The sequence below is a fragment of the Gymnoscopelus braueri genome (genome assembly GCF_963280865.1).
Source record: "Gymnoscopelus braueri genome assembly, chromosome: 2".
NCBI lineage: Eukaryota > Metazoa > Chordata > Actinopteri > Myctophiformes > Myctophidae > Gymnoscopelus > Gymnoscopelus braueri.
The window spans coordinates 36,882,469-36,906,701 of record NC_137604.1 but is presented as its reverse complement, the minus strand read 5'-3'; the positions used below and the strand labels follow the sequence as shown (position 1 = coordinate 36,906,701).

At 40.4% G+C, this 24,233-nt stretch overlaps 2 protein-coding genes across 2 annotated transcripts; one reads left to right on the top strand and one right to left on the bottom strand.

The window, feature by feature from the left end:
- Positions 1–1,564: 1,564 nt before the first annotated feature.
- Positions 1,565–9,041, bottom strand: sgsh (N-sulfoglucosamine sulfohydrolase (sulfamidase)). Its single transcript, XM_080452295.1, has 9 exons — positions 8,766–9,041; positions 7,991–8,151; positions 7,140–7,245; positions 6,242–6,621; positions 5,821–5,902; positions 4,965–5,168; positions 3,799–3,965; positions 3,396–3,613; positions 1,565–2,244 (listed from the first exon to the last, which is right to left on the bottom strand). Exons 1-9 carry the CDS (start codon positions 8,848–8,850, stop codon positions 2,061–2,063), a joined length of 1,587 nt encoding a protein of 528 aa, XP_080308421.1. The 5' UTR covers positions 8,851–9,041; the 3' UTR covers positions 1,565–2,060.
- A 130-nt stretch (positions 9,042–9,171) lies between these two features.
- slc26a11 (solute carrier family 26 member 11) lies at positions 9,172–23,567 on the top strand. The gene is made up of 16 exons (XM_080448907.1): positions 9,172–9,306; positions 9,429–9,557; positions 11,074–11,343; positions 11,527–11,749; positions 12,422–12,614; positions 13,056–13,141; positions 15,173–15,395; positions 15,640–15,818; positions 16,067–16,139; positions 17,002–17,113; positions 17,340–17,395; positions 18,009–18,149; positions 18,410–18,537; positions 20,804–20,903; positions 22,126–22,259; positions 22,452–23,567. The coding sequence occupies exons 4-16, from the start codon at positions 11,528–11,530 to the stop codon at positions 22,566–22,568; spliced, it is 1,764 nt and encodes a 587-aa protein (XP_080305033.1). The 5' UTR covers positions 9,172–9,306; positions 9,429–9,557; positions 11,074–11,343; position 11,527; the 3' UTR covers positions 22,569–23,567.
- Positions 23,568–24,233: the final 666 nt, after the last annotated feature.

Sequence of the window (24,233 nt, the reverse complement as noted above, 5' to 3'; positions counted from 1 at the left end):
GAGAGGAGGAAAAAGACCAATCCGATTGATTGGTTAAGTTTGCTGGGGGGTCTTTGGTGCGTCTGTTCTGACGCCAGTGGAAAGAAAAAGTGGATCTGAACATCTGATTTAATCCTTGTGTTGTGTCATGTGAAGAAGAAAAAAGCTTGATCTTTTTACAAGTTTCATGACTGGCAATTTATTATAGTTAATGTCATCTGATTGGAATAAAACTCCACGGGTTTTTCCAGACAGGGCATTTGAACACAAGATACATTTAGAGTTTTATTGTTTTACTTATTTCTGAACAAAGTTAAAGATAACATTCAAACACAATACGTTAAACATTGGAATTAATCATAAATATGCAACTATAAACAATATGGCATTATCAAAGTGATAAACATTTCAAAAAGTATAAAATAACCAGATGCACATGACAAGCAAAGGCACACAAGTCTAGTTGGTGGCAGTGAAAACTTAGCCTGGTAAACCCTCCCTCCGGAAATGAGATTTCCGGAAAACTGACATTTGTGCTCCTTTTTTTTATCTAGGAACACAACCCTGTCACAGATTGAGTTCTCCTGTGTCTAAATCAGTGATGTCAAACTGGGATGAGCAAGAGCACACTCTGTGGTCCATTTAGACTCTAAATGGACCACAGAGTGTGCTCTTGCAATCCCAGTGCTCAACAGGTGCAGACATGGAAGCCTTTCAAAATTGCCAGCCCTAAAACTGCTTACAGTTTTGAATCTATACAGTACATGAATGTCCATTATACATCTTTGATCTCAAGCAATGGAACTAGTTATATTATGCAACTGGTCTGAAGTATGTTTGGATTTGCTTATGGTGATACAACAATCTGGTCCAGGGTGTTTGTTTATTTATATTTTGTTTGGTAGACAATATTTTACTCCTTCTTCTCCAAATGTAGTTTTATGCCAAAATAAGTAATCCTCACACAATTCTGTATCGCCACTGCTGTTGTACCCCACTGCTGCACAGAGAGGAGCCCCCAACTGGAGGACATAGAGCTTCCATCCTACACCTCCTGTTCAATATTCCCCGCTGACAGGTGCCGCCCCAGCCCCCATGAGTAGTGACAGATATCACCCTCCCCGCCTGGCTTCCCTGTTCCCTCGTCTATATAGAAGCAGACTCTGTTTGCCTCAACATTCTGATCACTCCAGAATTCCTCGACACTGTTCTCAAAGAACTTTCAAGCTCTCCTCCTAAAATATATTCCCAAACTCAGATTTGGGCCAATTGGGGGACATTAAACTCACAACCTGTACATTTGTGTGGGTGGTTAACACACTGCGCCACTTGAGTCTTGCATGACAGCTTGTTCTCTGACAGTCTGTCACTATATCCTCTGCATGTTGGCTTTAAAAATGAAATTTTATGTCAAAGTCTACTTTATACACAGAGTATAAGTTAGCATAATGATAGTAACTGATCAGAAATGGAGACACCATATGAATAGTGTGAATCCAAATTATTTCTTTCAACACAGCTCACAAAAACAATATAACATTTGGAATAAGAATGTAGGATAAAACATTTCTCTGGGATATTTTTATTTAATACAAAAATATAAGACAACCTTCATGAATGGTCTTTACAGAAGAAATGCAGTTTATTTATTCATTGAAATGAATTTGTTTTGTTTTTAAAGCAAAGGATTTATTAAAAATGTATTACACAATACATTTTCTTTCAGTCCTTCGTCTATTTTCTAAGGAGTGTATATTGTTAACATAATATATTAACAATAATTAACATGTTGGAAATGTTCAACATAAAAGCGTATAGCATATTATAAATACAATGTACACCAGGGCTTATTTTTACCAGCAATTTTCTAGTATATTTCAGATGTTTGTGCATTTGTCTTCCAAATCTAAATCAATACTAAACTAACAATAGTAATCTCCAGATCAGCACAAACCACAGTCTACTGAAAAATAAAAATAAATCAGTTCACTGACCTGCATTGATCACGATGGCTGAGCCATTTCCAATGCAGATCATATAGACACTATATAGTAGATCGGTGTATCAGTCTAAAGTGCTCATCAGAGTCCATTGTAGAGTGGCCTGCAGCGTGGCTCCAGCTTGTCTTCCAGGACATAGTCTGGTCCACAGACCCAGGGGTCTCCAGTCTCCCACTGCCACTTCTGCAGGCCCTGCCTCAGGCTTTCCAGGACACTGCTGTAGGATGGGTCTAATGCCAGGTTTCTCCTTTCCTCTGGGTCCACCCTGCATTGGTGTATATACATTTGTGATTATTTGAAGATGACTGCAAACGAAAAGAAAAACCTCTCTTCATATACAGGCATAAAAGGACACAGACAGACAATAAAGACAGATCTCTATATTATGGGCAAAAAAGGGATACGGATAGAGACAGAAAGATAGTTATTTGTGGATTTATAGATATTTCTGGACAACCAAGTGACACATCCACATTCGACTGACTTTCAACTAAGCACATCACTCCCTCAGGTGATTGACAATGTACATTCCAAATTTGAACGGTTCTCAAGATATGCAGAGGGACACGCAGACACACAGGGATTCTGTGCATTTACAGATAAAATATTATTTGCCTTTCTAATACAAATCATATTTTTTATAAAAATGCACAGGCTACTAGTGATTGATGAATTCACATAGGTTTCTCCAATATGTCACATTTATTAAAAAAACCTAAAAAAACAAACAAAGAGAGGATAGACAGACAGACAGACAAAACAGACAGACGCATAGATTAGATGTAAGACATGCATTCCAGTACCCAACCCTGAACTGAAAACAACATGGCCAGGGTCATTGAAGGATATCTTTAACGGCAGACAGTAACTGAACTGGTCAGGTCACGGCTTGGGCTACTGAAATGCACAGCTCAACAACACCACTTTTTTTACACATTTTACAGAAGTGGACCTAGAAATTGTCTATTTTAAATTGAATCATACTTGTCATACTGTACAGTACGGTACAGTAAACCACAACAGGACAGAGAGAGACCATAACATATAGGAACCAATAGGTTCTTGATGGACTCCATATAACTCTAGAAACTCCTGAATAATGTTGACAAACTTTTAAACTAGCTTTTGTAGATTAAATGATCAGATTTTTTTTTGTTGGGACAGTACAAGTGAAATGGATATAATTTCCATTTTCCAAGCCACCATTATCTTTTAGCACTCTGCTATGCAGAGGGTTGCAAATACACAAACATATAGGCATATGCAAGCGCTCTGCTGCCTCTCTAGTTTCTATCTTTATATATATTATATTGCTTTACGATGTTAATGTCACCCAACCCTCCAAATCAGAGTGGCGTTAAAGTGGAAATAACTTTGTAAACAATTGTCAAAAGCAAGAGTGTATTTAGGTCAGACCTGGTGTCATAGAGCTCCCAGCGGTCCCTGTAGTAGTACTGTTCCAGGGTTTTGAACCAGTATGTTGGCTGTCCCAAAACAGTGCGGTTCAGCAGGTCCTGGAAGGTGGGTGACACATAAAAGTCCTGGTCGATGGGGAAAGGCATGCGATAGTTCATGTTGTGCAGTAGGCGGTATGCCCCCTGGTGGACAGAGCGGATTGGGTAGTACATGGTCACCTGTAATTGAAATGAAAGAAATGTCAACACTATCCATTTGGTATTGCATTCTGTACATGCATATATGACCAGAAATTAGCTTGGACGTTGAGGGTGAAACTGCCGTTGCAGTATAATACAGCACCATGCAGTATACTGATCAAACTACTCCTTCCTGTCTAAGGCCTATAGTGAGCCCCACAGACCTCATGGAGAGACTGGCTGGCGTAGACAGTGTGCCAGGTGCTGGGCTCAGATACCAGGGCAGGCAGTAAGGAGCGACCAGTGAGATGGACTGGGTCCGTGCGGCTCCCAGGGAGCTGGTAGGATGGGTAGGGAACAGAGAACCAGTCCAGAATGGTTGGGGTGATGTCTGAGGAGGAGAAAACAGGTTGATGAAGAGATGAAGAACAGCAAAAAAGGGAAAGAATCAGAGGCATTATTGAACCTTTGAAAGTTTGTTTTCTAATTATCCATTTCCTGCCATATGACATTCATGTACTCCAGACATAGCAGTATGAAGTCTCCCCCTTGTGGCTCTGTTAGTGCTTTGATAAATCATAGCTGATCTTGTCATTGATTAACATGAAGACTGTCACAGTCACAAAACTCTCACTTTTACAAATTTCACAAGGTACTAACACATTTATATCTGCCTTTTTGGCCTTTATTTACAATGAGAGCAACAGTAAAATAAATTCCTGTCAGTAACCCTTTCCCTTCCCGTTTTACTTTGGTCAAAAGACACTTCCACACCTGCCTTCTTTAGTACCGTTGAATAAGACGTTTACTAAATTAGTTCTGTCAAACTCGTATTCGCACCATAAAACTGGTCCTTACCTCTCTCAGAGAGGTAATTTCATCCCACTTTGAATTGAACGTATGTTAATCATATTAATTTTATGATATTTCTGACGGTCTTAATGATTATGTTTGTTGAAACTTGCCAAATAATTATAAGAAAATGGTTTACCAATTGAAAGTAAATTGGACAACCTACTAATAGTGTGTAACACTTCTAGTATTCATGATCAAAGTCCCAAATGTTTGTCTAGTGAAGGGCAAACATTGCTTGTTAATTGAAAATAATTAAGTTTAAAACAAAAATAATTATGTCCCTTTTTATGTGAACCAAATTTAGGAAAATGAGGAATGGATGCACAACTGCTAGGATATAAAGATATGTTTGCTGTATTATTGTGATTTTATTCATATTTCTATTTAATAGTTTTTGCCTTTGTTGATTGTACAGTAGCACTTTTTAACATTGGTTGCAACTTGCAATGTAGGATAAAATGTATATTGTTATTATTTCTAATATCAACACATATGTTTCCTGCAGCCACTCTCTCTCCTTGTATCCATGTCTCACCCAGTAGGCTGACGTAGGCCTGGCTGGTTTCTCCCCAGCGCTCCCTGTGCTCAGGAGATGACACCAGCATAGGCTCTGCTGTGCCGGAGTGGTACAAGTTGGTTCTGCCATTAGGAAAAGGGATTCCATTATCCGAGCTGTAGATGACCAACGTGTCGTTCTCATAACCAGCATCCTTCAGCTCCTGAAGAACCAAGCCGATACCTTCCAGTGAAGACATGGTGAGAGAGATGGAGGAAAACAAGCTCAATTTAATTTTGTGACTTGTTCATTTTTGCAGTGATAGGGTTTCTTATCATAATACACGAGAGATTGAGCTACACTGCGATATATTGTCACTGCGCCGATATAGCACACCAGTGCCAATATCTCACAGTATAGCAGTGATTATACCAAAGTTTTTATTTATTATAAATCCTTATGATGGGATGTGAAGTTTTAATGATAAGCTTGTTATGAACATTTATTCCACAAAGAAAACTTCATTCCTTTCCAGCACATCCAGGTCCTTGTTTGTAAGAGGGATAGACTGTTGATTTAAAAATAAAATTTTTGTTCAATGATTTAACAATATACAATTTTCACAACGCTACTTCGGTCAGCTGGCTGCTGTGTGCATTAGAATGCCTCACAGCCAATCAAAATGTTAGGTTAGAACTAATCTGAGCTCTGCAGCTGAATCTGTCGGGAGATCCTGTTACAAAGTTATAAATTCAAGGGGAAAAAACAGCAGAGGGCGCTGTTTTAAAAACAAAATTGACTATGGGTTCCCAGAGTGGGTCAGAACTAACTGTGGTATAATTGTACCACGGTGAATGTGAGAGTCTTAGCGTGGGTGTTTGTGTGTATCACATACCCTGGTCCAGCCGACTAACAGTGGTATACTGGGCTGCCAGGTCAGCTCGTGATGCAGGTGTGTCGGGTACAAAATGGGGCACCTGAAGAACACAAGAACAGAGCAGACAAGACCTGAAGAACACGTATTACTGTCTGTGACTGATATTTACACAATTAGTCACAGTAGAGATGGTAGAAACAATAATCATCGGAAAGACAAGATTTTAATATTCTGGCGTTTTTTATTATAAGCGTATGATCGTTTTAAACCCAAAAACTGCACCACAGGTGGAATTAAGAAATGTAAAAAAATATTTGTCTGTGGGTGATAAATGAACATCTTCTGATTGAATACATCGCATATTAAAACTGGTAGGGCCTCTTTTGAATATCATAAATAAAATAATTATCTGTAAGATAAATCCAGTTTTGGGACTGACCATAACTTGCTCTGGAGAGTAGTATTCTGGAGTCCAGTCAGGAATTCTTCCCATTCCCATTTCACCATTCCCAAATTTCTCACAGAAGGCTCCATACTGGGGCTGGGAATGCCCACATCGGTGGGTGTCGTGGAATGCTACATATAGGAAGAATGGTCTCTCTTCCTCTCCTCTTTCCTGCATTTTTATTTCATCACTTTCTTTTCCGTTTCTCCTTCCCTCCGAAGCTTCCGCTTTGTGGGTCTGGAAAAACTTGCGGACCAAGTGTTTGATACGGGTGATGTTTCGCCCCACCTGGAGGACGGAGTTGTTCTCCTCGGTGTAGGCAAAGTCAAAAGGGTAGACAGGTCCTGGACCAACATGTTTTTTTCCAATTATACCTGTATGTGACAGAAAAAGACAGAGAGAGATACACCGAAGGAGTCAGAGAGACAAAGGGCAGAGAGAGCAACGCATTAACATGACCAAAGATTAATAAATGAACCAGAACAAGACAGATTCTGCCAGCATAAAACTACAAATACGAAGCAGTAGTGACAATTGCAACTCAAAAAGCAACTGAGGGGCTACTACTCATTAGGAAGCAGTAGTGACAATTGCAACTCAAAAAGCAACTGAGGGGCTATTACTCATTAGGACTATGCCACATTAAAACAAATACAAACTTTTATCAAAGTTTATTTGCCAAATGCTATTTTATTACACAGGACTGTGTGGTGAGAAATGACAGGGGTAGAGAGTTGGTGGAAAGAGACAATGCAAACTATAATGTATTATAATGGCAACAAAAGTATATCATGTTACACTCATATAAAGTCTTCTTTTCACACCTGCTTTGGAACAGTGTAGAGAAAGCACATTAAAAGCACAAACAGTAGTAGGTTACTTGGTCCTTTACCTGTATGTATGTTGGCTTGGCTGAGGAGCAGAGGCAGACTTTGTACTCCGTCAAATGAGTTGAAGTGGTGGACACCCTGATGCAGTCCGTACATTCCATTCTGATGCTGGGGACACATAAAGAGCCTGTAACTGTGTCCCAAAGAGAAAATAAGGGGTAAAGAAATCTACTGATTGAGTGGATGAGGGACTGACTGGCAGTGGTGTTATACTATAATAGTACATTTACTCAAGCACTGTACTTTAGAACAATTTTGAGATATTTTAACTTCAATTTTCTATACTTTTACTCCACTACATCTCAGAGGCAAATATTGTACTTTTTACTCCACTACAATTATTTGACAGCTTTAGTTACTAGTTACTTTTACCATTTGAAAATAGGCGATCTACAAGCTCACGCATTGAGCTTGTAGATCTGCTATTTTCAAAAGATTTGTATACATTTTGAACTTGTGAAATGGGACATTCTGCACCATGAGTACTTTTACTTTTGGTACTTTTAGTATATTTTGATGCCAATACTTTTGTGCTTTTACTCAAGTACATTTAGAATACTGGAATTTTAGAATACTTGTACATTGCAGTATTGATATTAAGTAAAACATGCGAGTATTTCTTCCATCACTGCTGTGTGCTGCCTGTTAGAACAGACTGAACATTGAATGAATGAGTTCCAATGAGTTTCAAGTCCGCACTGAAGAGACACTTGTCCACTCGGGCTTTTGGCAAATAGTTTGTTTATTTTTTGTTTTTGCTAATATACTGTAAAAGTGTCCTTAGGTTTTTGAAAGGTGCTGTATAAATTCAAGTTATTATTAATGAGTGATGCTGCTGTGTGTGCTAACCTACCTGTGGCAGGCCAGTGAGGATGGTGGAGCGGCTTGGGGAGCAGCTGCTGACAGAGGTGAAAGCGTTCTGGAACACCACGCTGCGCTGTGCCAACGAGCGGAGGTGAGGTGTGTGGACCACAGAGTTGTTGTACACCTCTGTCTCAAAACCTGCATCATCGGCTGTAGTAGGAGGAGGAGGAGGGGGGTGGGGCACACAGTGACAAAGGTTACAAAAAGGTCTGCATGTGATGTGTTACATCAGCGGTTCTCAACCTTTTCAGGCCACTATCCCCCAAAATAATCATATTTCATTTGAACTGGGGACCCCCCACCCTGACAAGCACTTGGAATTGTAGGAGTTGAGGCATTACATTTTGTTTTTGCCTCTATCTTATATAATTTGACAATTTGGCCAATGTTTGACCAGTTTTTATAGTATAGTTTGTTGATTACTTTTGATGCAGTAATGGGCTGTTTTCTTTCCTTCTTTTTTTAAGTATTAAAAAGGTCTTAAAAGTCCTTAAATTATCACTTCACTGTCCTCCCGGGGGACCCCCCAAAATCATGTGGGGACCCCCCCTGGGGACCCTGACCCACAGGTTGAAAACCACTGTTACATTGAATGAAGACAACTTCCATTATATTATCCAGGTGCCAGATGATTGTATTACTCTGTAGAATGCAACAAGAGGACAGTCTTTCTTGAATGAATATGGGTTGAATCCCAGAGCGTTACACACACTTATTGATTACAGTTGGTCAATCGAGAGAGAGAGGACTTTGACATCACTCACCGATGATCAGAAGGACATTTCTTTTCTTGGACTCTCCGATGCAACATGTTGCCAAAATCAGAAAGAAAGCCAATGCATTCGGCATAATGCCAAATCTCCTTGAACAATTTCAGCAAGCAGGCCAGTTTTGCACGGTTTCCAGACGAAACATGCAAACTGTTTTGCTCAGCTAGGATCCATGTCTAACATAATACGTAAATTCAATCAAAAGCAATATATGTGTTGTTTTACAAACATGAAACAATATAGCGTCACAAGTTACAGCACATGCCTTCCTGAAACAACTTAAGCCCCGCCTTTCTAGTCACATGACAGTGGTCACGTGAACTGGTGAACTACAGTGTTTACTGATGGTCTACTACTGTGTCACAGATTGTGGTAAGGAGTCATTCTTTTCTTTTCTGTCTGCAATGTGATGAATCTGCGTGATTTTCTGGGGAAGTGGTTTCATCAAGTGAAGGAAGTGACTGACAGTGTTAGATTGACAAATCCACCACAGCAGAAGTGAAAAAAATAGTTTCAAGAGGGGGAATCTGTCTGGGTAAGATGAACGATTTCTATATACTGTTCTGGTCTATTTTATTCTGTTCTATTCTATCATCCTATTAATTTGGTCTTCATTCGTGTAAATGTTTGTTGCATTTTATTTCATTCAATATTCAGTGTTCTACTTGTCAAAGTAGATACAAAGAGCTGTGACAGCTGTTTTTAACTCTGGAAGTGACAGTGTTTGATTGACAAATCCACCACAGCAGAAGTGAAAAAATAGTTTCAAGAGAGGAATCTGTCTGGGTAAAATTAACGATTTTTATTATTCTATACACTCTATTCTATCCTATTAATTTGGTCTTCATTCGTGTAAATGTTTGTTGCATTTTATTTCATTCATTTTTCAGTGTAAAAAGAGCTGTGACAGCAGTTTTTAACCCTGGATTGTGTGAGGTAAACTTGGTCTGGAAGAGCTGTGCAACAGTGCAATGCACTGACCTTTAGCCAAAATGTCATGTGATTATAAACATAGAGCCATACCCTGTTTTATTTGACAGAAACAGGTCTTTGTCACAACAGGCTCTGTTTTGAAGTTACTGCTACACCTGTATTATTATTTTTTTGTAATAACTTTATTGACTTTTTCTTTTTTCACAGAAAGTTGTGTCATAAATGTAACTGGAATAAAATAAATTAAAAGACATACAATACAAAGAGAGCAAACAAAAACACAAAAAACAAAACACAAAATAATAACAAATAAAGGGAGGGCAAGCAGCATATTACAGTGACAAGACTATAGTTATTTTCCTTCCCTTTTATTTTAGCACTGAGTCTTTCCATTGGGAGTACTCTATATTTCTCTATACCACTGAGTCACTGATGGAGGTTTCTCGTGAATCCAGTTGAACAAAATGCATTTTCGGGCCACACAGAGGAGCTTATCAAGAAACTTAGCTCTTCTAGGGTCTAAAACTCCAAATTTAGATGGCAGCCCTAATAAAAATTGCCCAGGATCTTTACAGATCTTAGACTGAAAAATTGAACTCAATTATTTTGCTACACAAGACCAGAATTTGGAAATCTTGGAACACTCCCAGAAACAGTGTATATAAGTACCAACCTCAGTTTTGCATTTGATACACAACGGGGACCTACCGGGAACAATTTTGTTTAGGATTTGAGGTGTCCTATGCTGTCTATGTAGTATCCTATACTGCATCTCTTTGAATCTATTGCTTATAAAGGTAGTTTGAGAAGATTTAATGCAGTCATCCCAACATTTCTTGTCGTACTCAGTTTGTAAGTCCTCCTCCCATCTTCCCACCACAATCTATATTTTGTGTGTTGAAGCTCTGAAAATGATCATAGAAGTAAGAAATCAAACCTTTCTTCCTAGTAAAATGCATAATAGAGTCCTCCAAAGGCCCAAGAAGAGGCTTGTCTCAAGGAAACTTAGTGTCATTATTGATAACATGGCGAACCTGTAAATAAGCAAAAAAGGAACCTCCGAGGTACTCCGAATGAGTTCTTAACCATATCGAACGACATAAGAACACCATTGGCATCAAACAGGTCTCCTATAACTCTAATACCTCTATCATACCAAGACCGGAAAACGGCACTCCTAACTCCAGGGGCAAACTGTCTATTACCTATGAGTGGTGTCAGGTATGAGGACATATTCTTCCTGCCCATATAGGTTATAATGCTTTTCCATATCTTTATCGAATTTGAGAGTATTGGACTATCAGACGATTTGCTACACCTGTATTATAATGAAGTGGTGTATAACGATGAACTCTTTGTTTCATTACAGAGGTCAAAGTTGACTGCATGGATATGAAGACATGAGAACCAATGATTGTCATGTGCTGGATACTTCACTCATAAAACTGGTCAAACCAGTCAGGTTTAAACACACACACTCACATGGTGCCTCCCTGCTTATGTGTCCAACCTGAGGAGAAGAGGATTCTTCTGAAGGAAATAGAAGCTAGAGGAATCTAATCAACTCAACATGTCAACTGCTATGAGCTGATTAATGACTTAAACGAAAGGACAAACGTCCGCTCGTCATCTTTGGTGGGTAAGTGTCTTTGAGTGTTCAGCAATTTTAGGCATGATGTATAGAAAATGCCCTTTGCCTTCACCGTTCATGCACCAGCTGTATTGATTTCAATGTACAATCATCTCCAGAGACTATTGATTATTTCATCACTGATTATTTTATTTACATTTCCGATTTTCGTCTCACCCCTCCTCTTCCCAGTATGACAGACACCATGCCCCTGTTGGGAGGTGTCCCGGCCCAGGACCAGATGAAGACCCTCTGCTCCTACAGCACAGTGAAGGCTTGGCTGCCCATCCTGTCATGGCTGCCGAGGTACAACCTGAGCTGGCTACGGATGGACCTCATTGCGGGCATCACGGTGGGGTTGACCACTGTCCCACAAGCCCTGGCTTATGCTGAAGTGGCAGGACTTCCTGTGCAAGTGAGTTGGGGGCTGGTTTGAGTTCTGTTGTTTGTGTGCTTGTGTGCTGCTCTGGTGACTGAGGGTGTCTCTTGAACACTTTTGATTCCATGTCATAACGTATAAAATAAATGAATGCACACAAACCCTCTGAGTAGGGCGTTGGCTGGTTGGCTAATCATTTATGTAAATAAAGGTTATATGTGTACACACGTGGGTCGACTGTGTGGTTATAGTTGAGGCTGGGCATTATAGTGGTATTATCAATATTGTAATATCATGATATGGCACAAGTTTTATCTTTTCCTGGTTTTAAAGGCTGCATTACAGTAAAGTGATGTAATATTCTAAACTTATCTGACTGGTCTAGCTGTTCTATTATTTGCTTTTATCCGTTATTATTTAGGCATTACTGATGATTATTACATTTTCAAAAATGTCATTTGTGTAAATGTTTTGTGATGAAAGTACCAGTAGTATATCGATATCAGGGTGTTTGGTCACAGTTGATTTTGTCCACATTATCCAGACTAAGCAATGAATGCTTGTCCATCTTGGCCTGCTTCCTGCTACATCCCTCTCTTCTAACATTTAGTCTTTTTATTTGCAGACAAAACTTGAACACAATGATATGACATTTTACTGAGTCAAGAACGACATTAATTTGTGTCCAATTAATATGACTTTCCACAGTATGGCCTCTACTCTGCCTTTATGGGAGGTTTCATCTATACTCTCCTGGGGACCTCCAAGGACATACACCTGGGTCCTACTGCCATCATGTCCCTCCTGTGTTTCTCAGTTGTGGGGGGACACCCCAACCAAGCTGTCCTCCTCAGTCTGCTCTGTGGAGCTATTCAGGCAGCTCTGGCCTTGCTGAGGTTAGGTAAGGATCGAGATACATGATTACAGACACTTTATTGTTTGTGTGGAAGCAAGAAGTTAGCCTGTCAGTTTGGTCGGGAGGAGACTATCTAATACAGTGGTTCTGTCTCATTTTCAAGGAAGTTTTCTGTCACATTGGTACCTACTGTAGTTAGGAGGACCCTTGCATTATTAGCTACCTGTTTTGTCCAAAAGGTTACATCAATTGAGACCACCCTCCCGGGATCAATATAGGTCTTGTTGTCTTGTCTTGTCTTGTCTTGTCTTGTCATGTCATGTCTTGTGATTAATGTGAAATGTGATGACTCCGACTTTTTCTTTGTAATTGTTAGCCATTATGTCCTGAACATGATAACTAAAGTAGTAAGATGAGACCAGTGTGTGATTGGATTGCAGCTCAGATCATGGTATGGAATCTAATGTTTGTGGTTTTACCCTGCAGGGTTCCTGTTGGACTTTATCTCTTATCCTGTTATAAAAGGCTTCACCTGTGCTGCTGCTATAACGATCGGCTTTGGCCAGGTCAAGGTGGGACACACACACACGCCCGCGCACACACGCACACGCACGCACGCACGCACGCACGCACGCACGCACGCACGCACGCACGCACGCACACACACACACACACACACACACACACACACACACACACACACACACACACACACACACACACACACACACACACACACACACACACACACACACACACACACACACACACACACACACACACACACACACACAGAGGTAGGTTTTTAGGTCATGTCATTCCCATTTAAGAGAAAGTTATACGTGCCTCCTTTTATTGCTCTTTGAGTGAAAACCTCTTTGTCGTTTGAAACGTTAAAAAATCATAAAATATTCCCTTTGATATTGTATTTCAGTACAACAAACAAACTATCCTTTCTCCACTTGAATGGGAGGAAGTGCAACCATCCTTGACACCATCCCTGACACCACACAATTAGAATTCTGGGCATCACACTATTAATGGTTTCCAGTACATCATAAATACACTTCTCATACAGTAGCAACGGAACAAAATAATATCCAAGAAATACATAATATTAACAAAGAAAAAAAATTTAAGTTAATACTTATAGCTTGTACTTGTTGTTGCCTTGTTTAGCACTTTGTAATTATGTTAAGGTGCTCTTTATAGATTATCACCCGTAACCAAAGCTGGATTCCTGAACAGGCCTGTCGTGCCCAGGTCTGATGTCTTGTCTCATTAGCTGTGGTTGAAAAATGCAGTAGTAGTAGTCTAGTACTTAACAGGTAAAACACCTGGACCGTTCATATGCTGCCAGGGTCATTCCTGTGTTAATTCACGCAGCGCCACTCCCCAATACGATTCGTTCTGGTCGTTCTTGTTGATCGTAAACACATGGTTGCCCATGGTTGGCTTCTTGTTGACGGACACTGATTCTGCCAAGTTGGGTTGACGTTCTGTCCGCATCTGCTCTGTGGCTTAAGAAGAACTTGAACAACGTCCAAGATTTTAGTGTGGTGAGGGAGTTGTTTTTAAACACGGCATGTGTTGCTGTCTGACAGCCTCCATTATTCAGCAATGCTGTGAATGAAGGTCGGTTTTCTGAAGGTCTATTTTTTTATCAATTGTTTCTAAGTTTCACAAATACAAATCACAGATCTCAGACAATTAAATAAAATAAAAACAAAATGTAAGATGTAGACATATTTGTTTCTATATATGTGTAGATCATCTCAGATGTAACTGGGATACATCATTTGAAATGAACACAGGTGGGAATGATGGAATGATAACCGATAAAAAATAATTAGAGTTTGGAAGCAACCATGCTCGAAAATAATTCTGAAATCTCTGGACACTCCCAGACCATTTGAAAGGAAGCATGTGATACACAAGAGAACAGTTGGGACTACTTAAGGTCTTCATAATAACACTTAGCCTGCAGGGAGTCAGATGTTCTGTGAACAAAGTTCAGATGGATGGTCTGGATTCCTGGAAGTGAGCAGCATATAATCCAGACTGTGTCCCATTGTTTTTATTGCGCCCAGTTAACCACTTGAACCTTGCGTTCCGATTGTGAGCATGTCATTATTGGTGAACATTCTGCACTGTTGCGACGTGTTGTAAATTTGCTATTTGCAACCGGATCTCCATATATGCCTATATATGGGAATATACCATAGGTCGGATCGGCGTTTCTGGACAACTGCCGATCCGACTGACTTCATACCGGGCACCGCACTGCCTCAGGTCCTCTGCACGTCGAGTTTGAATTCGATCGGTTGGGCAGTTCTCGATATGCGCGAAGGACAGATACGCACACTCACACAAACACACTCACATGCACACAAAAATGTTGTGTTTTTGTAGAAGCATGATTATTTATTATTATTATTATTATTATTATTATTATTATTATTATTATTATTATTATTATTATTATTATTATTATTATTATCATTATTATATGGTGTTTCCCTGTCGGCATGCTCACAGTTTGTCTCAATAAAGAAAAAATGCGTACTGTTAGTTGATGTTGAGTGTGTCATTTCTGTGTCCAGAACATACTGGGTCTCAAAGGTATTCCCCAGCAGTTCTATCTGCAGGTTTACTACACGTTCTACAAGCTCCCTGAGGCTAGGATAGGAGACGTGGTCCTGGGGCTGCTGTGTCTTGCTCTGCTGGTCATGTTAATGTTGATGAAGAAGAGGCTAGGACCTCCCGCTGAGGACTCCCCCACCTCCTCCAGAGTTGCCAGGAACATGGTGGTGGGCATTGCTACTGGTTAGTTGGGGTCTGTACTTAGCCCTCTCCTTTTTTCCTCTTCCCCAAATCTCTTTGACAAAAATTGCAGATCTACAAGCACACAACCCATCGCAACACTGCACATTGTGAGCTAGATCTGCTATTTTTGCGAAATGTTCGCCTGTTAACACCAATTATGACATGCCCAGAATAGGGACCACATAGGGTTCATGTGGTTAAATATAATCTTCCTTTTCTTTATCTTGTCTCCTGTCATGCGCAGTGCGCAACGCTCTGGTGGTGGTAGCTGCATCCTTAGTGGCGTTCTCATGGGATGCATATGGTTCCCACATCTTCACCATCAATGGGAAAACCACCAAGGGCCTACCCCCGTTCAAGCCCCCACCCACTACGGACACGACGCAAAACGGCACCGTCATCTCCTTTGGAGAGATTGTAGAGGTAAGCAGTAGACGGCAGTGCTATCATAATAACACTTTTCTCTGAGCATGACAACTGAACAACCAATCCCTTTGTCCTCTCTGTCTGTCTGTCTGTCTGTCTGTCTGTCTGTCTGTCTGTCTGTCTGTCTGTCTGTCTGTCTGTCTGTCTGTCTGTCTGTCTGTCTGTCTCTCGCTGTCTCTCGTTGTCTCTCTCTCTCTCTCTCTCTCTCTCTCTCTCTCTTCCACTCTGCTTCTCTATTGGGGCAGGGTTTTGGGGGCGGGCTGGCTGTCATTCCCTTTATGGGTCTGTTGGAGAGCATCGCCATTGCTAAAGCCTTTGGTGAGTATTACACCTGTGCAGTTTAAATCCGATCCGATTGGATCAAACTTCACAGATGTCTTTTTTTCTCTCTCTCTCTCTCTCTATTATCTGTAAGTCAAAGGTCAGGGTCACAGCGCACGGTCAAAGTTTGGCCCTACGCTTATATTTGGGTCATATTTTACAATGAATCTAACAGAGCATGTGGCTTGGGTCTCTCTCGTACTACCATTTTTGATGGCAGCGGGGGTCCTGTGTGTTGCGGGTCGTCTGCTACAGTATATAGGTGTGTACTGTGTGTATATTAGACTGTAGTCAGGAACTGGCTGTCGCCTACAGTAGGTCAAGTTCAATCCAATCAGTGTACAGTTGGATTTTGCAGCAGGAGATGTGTGGGTTGGAGGTGGGAGGAGACATGGCCTACTCATATTTTCATTTGTTAAATACCATGTTCTTAAACATTAACAGCCACTGTCCAGCTGATGTTTTTTGAAGGGATTATTGTCAATGCAAGCCACAAGGGACCCCCACTGTTGTTTGCCAGCTTAATGTATTTGGGCCTCAACTATTAACAATCAGGTTAAACAAAGCCTCATGTTTTTTATTAAGGAGAATATAATGTGGTTTATTCCACTTTTGTATAGTTTTCTTTACTGAGACAGGTCAGCAGAAATTCGTAGAGGGAGACACCAGACTCTAGCAGGACTAGCATAGACCAGCATGTGAAAATGTGTCTTAACCACTGTTATATCTGTGTCCAACCTTTATACTCTGTTTGTAAATGGAAATGTTTTCCCTATACAAAAGTACTTAAGAAAAATATTGAATTGCGGTTACGATTCATTGCTGATTGACTGACCTTGGCTTCTGGTCTTGTTCTTAGCCAGTCAGAATGATTATAGGATTGATGCCAACCAGGAGCTGTTTGCCATTGGTTTGACAAACATCATGGGCTCCTTCGTGTCAGCCTACCCAGTCACTGGCAGCTTTGGAAGGTAGTGCGTGTGTGTGTGTGTGTGTGTGTGTGTGTGTGTGTGTGTGTGTGTGTGTGTGTGTGTGTGTGTGTGTGTGTGTGTGTGTGTGTGTGTGTGTGTGTGTGTGTGTGTGTGTGTGTGTGTGTGTGTGTGTGTGTGTGTGTGTGTGTGTGTGTGTGTGTGTGCGCGTGCGTGCAAAATTCTAGACAGTCACAGTGTGTTAATCATGTGTAATTTTTTCATTCAGGACAGCTGTAAATTCTCAAACTGGTGTGTGCACTCCAGCTGGCGGGATCGTCGCTAGTAAGTCACAATACCTACACCTTAGTGACAATTTAGATTATTCATATTGATTCATGCAGTTGTTCTCAACTCCAGTCCTCAGGGTTTTTCCGTCCCACCAAGGCAGGGCAGGGCAAGTTTATTTGTATTGCAATAAGCTTTAATATAAGGCATAAAAAGGGCATTGAAAGACACAGAAGGCATTTAAAAGCATAAAAGATTGACATAAACTTACTAGAATACTGTGTTGGGGGTTGTATATTATATAATGCATCTAGAGAAGAGTTTGAAGGAACTGAAGGATCCGCCGTAATCTGAAGACTCACCTCTTCAGACTCCACCATAGTCTGTAGCACTTGACCTAGCCTTGACGACCATGCAGTCTTACTGGCTATCAATATTTAGATGTCACCAGACATATTGGTACTGGGAGGCAGAGATCTCTGACATGTCCAATAATTGCACTGCCTTATTAGAGTGGTAGAATGACAAGGCCTCTCTCTCTCTCTCTCTCTCTCTCTCTCTCTCTCTCTCTCTCTCTCTCTCTCTCTCTCTCTCTCTCTCTCTATCTCTATCTCTATCTCTATCTCTCTCTCTCTGTCTGTCTCTCTCTCTCTCTCTCTCTCTTTCTCAGGTGTGATAGTGTTGCTTTCCTTGGCGTTCCTTATGCCAGCCTTCTACTACATCCCAAAAGCTTGTTTGGCAGCTGTCATTATCTGTGCTGTAGCCCCTTTGGCGGATTACCATGTAGCAGCCAAGATGTGGAGAATACGCAGTAAGTGTGTGTGTGTGCTTTTATAATGGTTTCGTTTTTGAAATGCCCTCTTCACTCATGCAGACAGTTGGTGCGTGTATCACAACATGCCTGTTTTTACTGACCCAGGACCTTGTATTTTGCACATGCCCCTCTCTTTACTGTCCCTGTACAGTTTACTAGAACAGCAGTACATAAATTGTTTTATTTGTATTATATTTTATGCTTGTGTTGCTTTGCATATCATTAAACAGAAGTTGTGTGTTTAATGTGTTCGACAGAGCTGGACCTGCTGCCTTTCTTTGTGACATTACTGTTTTGCCTCTGGGAGATGCAGTACGGGATCATAGGAGGGGTGGCTGTATCTGGAGTGATGCTGCTCTACAACATAGCCAGGCCCAAGTTAAAGGTGGTGGAACGTAATGTTAAATAGGTTGGGTTACTTGGGATTTGCATGCTCTTCACACACATGTCCACAAGACTCACCCTGCACACTCATCATTCACACTGCACACAGTACGCTGGATAAGATAGCCAGTGACAGGTAAAGACTGGCTGCCATGGCAACAGGTATTGTGCCCACAGGTTAGTGTAAATGCTATGGAAAGTAGCATCCTTTAGACACTAAATTGCATTTCTCCTCTCAGACGTTATTGTTTGTGGTGAAAATGCAGCGTCTTCATTGGTCTCTCAAGACAATCCATACTTTGGTTTAACTCATATCTCCACCTTAGACCCAGTGTGTCTCGTATCAGGGTAACCGATCAGATTTGATGATTATGGTTCTTCCCTGGGGGCTCTGCTGTTCTCATTTTTATTAATGATCTGCCCACAATTTGCTCTGATTGACACATTCAATTATATGCCGACCACACAGTCATAGATTCCTCTAAGTCTGATGTCTCTCAAATTCAGTGTACACTACAGGCTGACTTTGATTCAGTTCAAAGATGGTTCTATCTTAACACGCTGTTACTGAATAGGAAGTCCTTTAGTATGCTTTTTGCCATGAGACCAACTTCATTACTTTTACCCATTACATTTGTAGATGGCACACCACTTGAAAAAGTGGATGAACTGGCTTGATCCTCTCATTTAAATGAGAGGACATTACTTATGTTGTGCAGAATCAACTGTTTCACCCTTCAGGTCAGAAAAAGAATGATCTCACAGTTAATATTACCATTTTTGACATTGCTTATCAAAATACCTCTGAAACAAATCTCTATCCACTTAATGTAATTTACAACATCTTTGCAGATTTATTTCCTTTACATCCTGCAGATTTATGGGATTTATCTTGAGGTGTCCATATAGAACCCACCACTGTGTTATGTATGAGTCGCTTAACTGGTTAACACCCAAATCTAGAAGACACTAGCAGACTGGCTGCTATTTGTTTTTAAATGCATATACTTTAACTACCCTCACTATCTAAAACAATTTTTACGGCCCTACAGCTCACCATGGTAAATGGTAAATGGTGTATTTGTATAGCGCTTTTATTCAAAGCGCTATACATAGATTGTGCATTACATTCACCCATTCACACACACATTCATACACCGATGGCGGAGGAAACCATGCAAGGCACCAACCTGCTCATCGGGAGCAATTAGGGGTTCAGGATCTTGCTCAAGGACACTTTGTCACTAACTCTGGGGGAGCCCCCCAGCGCGGGATCGAACTGGGAACCTTGCGGTTTCCAGTTCACTCTACCCCTGAGCCACTGCCGCCCCACCATACAACATAAGGCATACAGAGTATCCTTGCTTCATTATCCCCACCAAAATCAGTAAAGAAGTTGGTCGACGTGCTTTTAAATATAAAGCCCCAAAAGACTATACAGTAGGGCTGAGCATTTAACAGAAAATATATTGAACCAATTAATGACTTAAAGCTGCACTATGTAACTTTCCTCTTCTACCCTGGATTTGAACCCAGATTTCCTGCGCAAGTGCTGACATTTTTACCATTTAGTTAATAGAGCCTGCCTGCTTGCTCAGGGGATATATTGAATCTTGACCATCATGTCATAATTCGTGTCAGATCCTGTGTCTAGGTGAGACATGACCTTTGACACGATGTAAATGTCTCAATAGAAGAGCATGGAGACAAAATTCAACCCCCCCAATTGTATAAGTTATACTGTATTAACATACTCTACCATACAGATTGGACAAAATTACATTTTATTCATTAAAAAAGTTACATAGTGCCACTTTAATCTTGCTCGTGTAGGTTAATCGGTTAAACGAGATGCAGGTTTAAAAAACGAATATTGTTTTATATATTAAACTAATCGACACTAAACAATTCTAATAATAAAGTAGATCGGCTATTTTCACTTTTTAAAATAATCATTAATCGTAATCGAGGGAAAGTATGAAATGATCTTGATTTTGTTTTCAAGTCATATTGTTCAGCCCTAAAAGCCAGTTAAATGTCTAAAATGAAATGATGTTTTGCATAACATTGTCTATTCAGCTGAGACACCTACTGTTACCAACTATTTAAACAAGAACCAGGGCTGCCTATCTACTGCACTCTATAATTAGAGGGTAGTTTCTGCATGCATGTGCCATGTGCACATTCATATGAGTTTACTGTATATGTGTGCATTTGCATTTGTCTATGTATCCAACTCTTTAACAGTGTGTACATATTGTTTACAGGTTTCTGATCATGATGTGTTGTTAATGGAGCTGGGCAGTGGACTCAGTTTTCCTGCCACAGAGTACCTCAGTCATGTCATCCACACCCAGGCTCTACAAGGTAATGATGTGCTGTAGTCCTATTGGGGTACATGTTGGAAACGTGGAGACATTGCTATGCCATATTATTTCGATGACACTCCAGTTAATGACAAACCCACAAAGACCAACTCTTCTATGATGTGCACCATTTATGTGAGCTGACTGCCATTGTGTGGTGGAAATCTGGAACTACAGAAATGTATTTCATAGTAGGCCAAAGCCATGTGATCAATTAATTAATTAATCAATGAATTCGTTTTTTGGCCAAGTATATGTTCACATGCAATAGATATAGATGGATATGCATATTTGGTGCCTTGCTCTCAGACACGGAACAAATACAAAAGACAAAACGGTGGAGTAGAGGTAAAACACTCGCTCACCATGACAGAGGCTTTGGTTCAATATGCACCAATGCCTCCGGCACAAACACAAAACAGAATAGGCTCTGTGCATAGCTGTAGTACTGGGTTTCCAGAAAGTGACATCCTGTTCCAGTTCAGTTTCTTATAGCTTCCTTCACATGTGTTTCCGGTTAAAATCTGCAGAACCAATCAAACGAAATGATAAGAAAATGAACAGGAACAGGAGTCTATTGGCCGTGATCACAGGTCAGAAGCTGGCAGGGGGGTTGTCCTGGTCACTGCACCAGTGACTCCTACTGGTTGGTTTTTACGTCTGTTCAGCGGTGAGAGGAACTGTCCTGGAGAAAATGTCTTGCTATACAATAAAGGAATTATCCGCACTCTCTTAAGAAGTTTTTAGGAGTCTTTAATTAAGATCAGCAGCAGTAGTCAATCTGGAGAAACCTTCACGTTTCGGCACGTGGGCCTTCCTCTAAAAACTTCATTAGAAAGTGTGCATAATTCCTTTATTGTATAGTACTTGTCAAGAATCGGCACCCAGTTTATCCTCAAGAGACCATATTTCTAGACTGCCCTTTGAGTTGAGTGTGCCTTTCCTCTGGAAGTGAGTTGCCTTGAAAATGTCTTACTGTCAGGTGAAATTGAAAATAAATGTTTGGTGACTGCCATGTGTATTGGAGGAGGCATGTGGTCGTCTACACAAGCCAAGAGTGTGGCAAAGCAATGTAAAAAAAAAAACAGAATAGTTCTTCCTGGTCCTCCTCTTATTTGTCTCTCTTTAAGTGCTCTCCCTCTCTCTCTCTCTCTCTCTCTCTCTCTCTCTCTCTCTCTCTCTCTCTCTCTCTCTCTCTCTCTCTCTCTCTCTCTCTCCTCCAGCCTCTCCACCACGGTCAGTTGTCCTAGACTGCCATCATGTCAGTACCATAGATTACACAGTGGTTAACGAACTCAGAGACCTGCTGAAACAGTTCAAACTACGGGGAGCAAGCATGGTCTTCTCCAGGCTGCAGGTACAGCTACCGGTCCTTACTTTTCTGTATTCCAGTTAAAGTAGGACATGCAATGTATCAGTTGAGGAACATCAATCTACAATTATTCCTTTGAGCTAATTGGAAAATATAATGATGTTATTGCCAACATGAGCCTCTCTCTGTAGTTCTGACTGTCATATCTATCCGTTTGTCTTTTCTCTCTTTTCTCAGCCTTCTGTTCTGGAGATTCTGCTTGCAGCAGATCTACCAGATCTCCGGCATGCAGACAATGTGGAGGCAGCACTGCAGAGCCATTTAGACAACCCCCTCAGCACCATTATACACTAACCAACAGACCAATTGACGCCAGTTTGTGTATCTAGGCCAATCAGAACACAGTGGTGTTCAACAGGAATGACAATAACAACAATATAGATGTACAACACTGTTTTCAGTTTTGCATCTGCCACGATGTTGAAATAATTGTTGATTTATTACATTACACATTCTAATAGCACAACAAATTCGGACCAAAATGTCAGTTTCTATCTTCTTTTGTCCCTTTGTCAAAGTCTTAATTTTCTGATTATATAATCTAATTTTAAAGCGTGAATAGTGTATAGATGCAAACTTAAGTTTTTTTAACAAATGAGAATATGCTCAATTTTTTAATATTAACTTTTTTTTATTGAAGTATTTAGTGTCTTCAGACTGAGAAAGAGTAGGAACTGGATCTATAAAGGACAGGAGGGAATAATACTGAGGCTACATCCACACTAAGATGTTTTTGTTTGAAAACCTAACTTTTGCTACATTTGCACCTAGCATCCACACAACTCTCTTTTTGAAGTCGTGAAACAGAGACATTTGAAAACACTGCTGAACCTGTTTTGTTTTGAAAAGGCCGGCAATGGATTGTAGTGAACGGTGTACACAGACACACGTTTGCTTCCTGATTGGGTCTTATCCGTCATGACATGGCCTGCCCTTCCATGGCCTGCCCTTCCATGATTTCTCACACCCATATCACGTGACCCTTTTGCGCGAGAAACACGACCCTGATTCGTCATGTCCCTATCTATCACAAGAACTTTTTCCGGAAGACCAACAGAACATCTTGACTAGCTTACCAGCGGTGAATTCAACATGGATAAGGAATTACATGCATTTTACATGCAATTATGTTGTTAAACACATAACGCTAATTTGCAACAATTGTACAACAATTAATGATGTTTTTTATTTGTTTTAATGTAGAGATTGTATTGCTGCTAGTGTCAGCTTAATGTGCAAAATGGAAATTGTGTAAGTGATCTGTTTGTTACTAAACAGTTTTCATAAACTTTCTTTTTGTTGCTTTTTTCTTCTTTTTTTGGGGGGGCGGGGTCAGGGTCTGACGAATCCTAAACATTTTAGTGACCCCATGGCCTTTCCTCTAGCACCATCCTGTCAACTTTGCACCCAAGATATTGTTCTTTGCCAGGCTGACAGGCCTGACTTTTGCTCCTGTGCATCTGTGCGCAGCTAATCTCTGTGTTTGTGTGTGTTTGTGATACAGAGAGAGAGAGATTGTGTGATTGTAATTTTAACTTTTTTTGTGAAACGCATGAGCCAAGTACCTTTTAATTATTAATTAATTCATTCATTCATTCATTCATTATTTGGGGGAAATTACTCATCATGTCATGTAAATGTTCTTTGTTACTTGCTACCACTGATTATGAGAACCATACATGTTGATGAGCAAAAAGTTGAGTCGAGTGTTCTTTTAATGCGTTCACTGAGCTGAAAATACCACATGTCCAAAGATAGCTCTACATTTTTATGTAGAGCTATCATGTTGAAGTAACTGCAAACAGGTGAAAAGAAAAAAGCTTGACTTTACAACTTATAAATATTTCAAAAACTAGTTATAATTTCAAAGTAAAAATCGCGAGCATGCATGTCCACAGTAAGGTGCAATTTTTGAATTGTGGATTGAGTTTCTATAGGTGAAAGTATGAAGGAATAGGG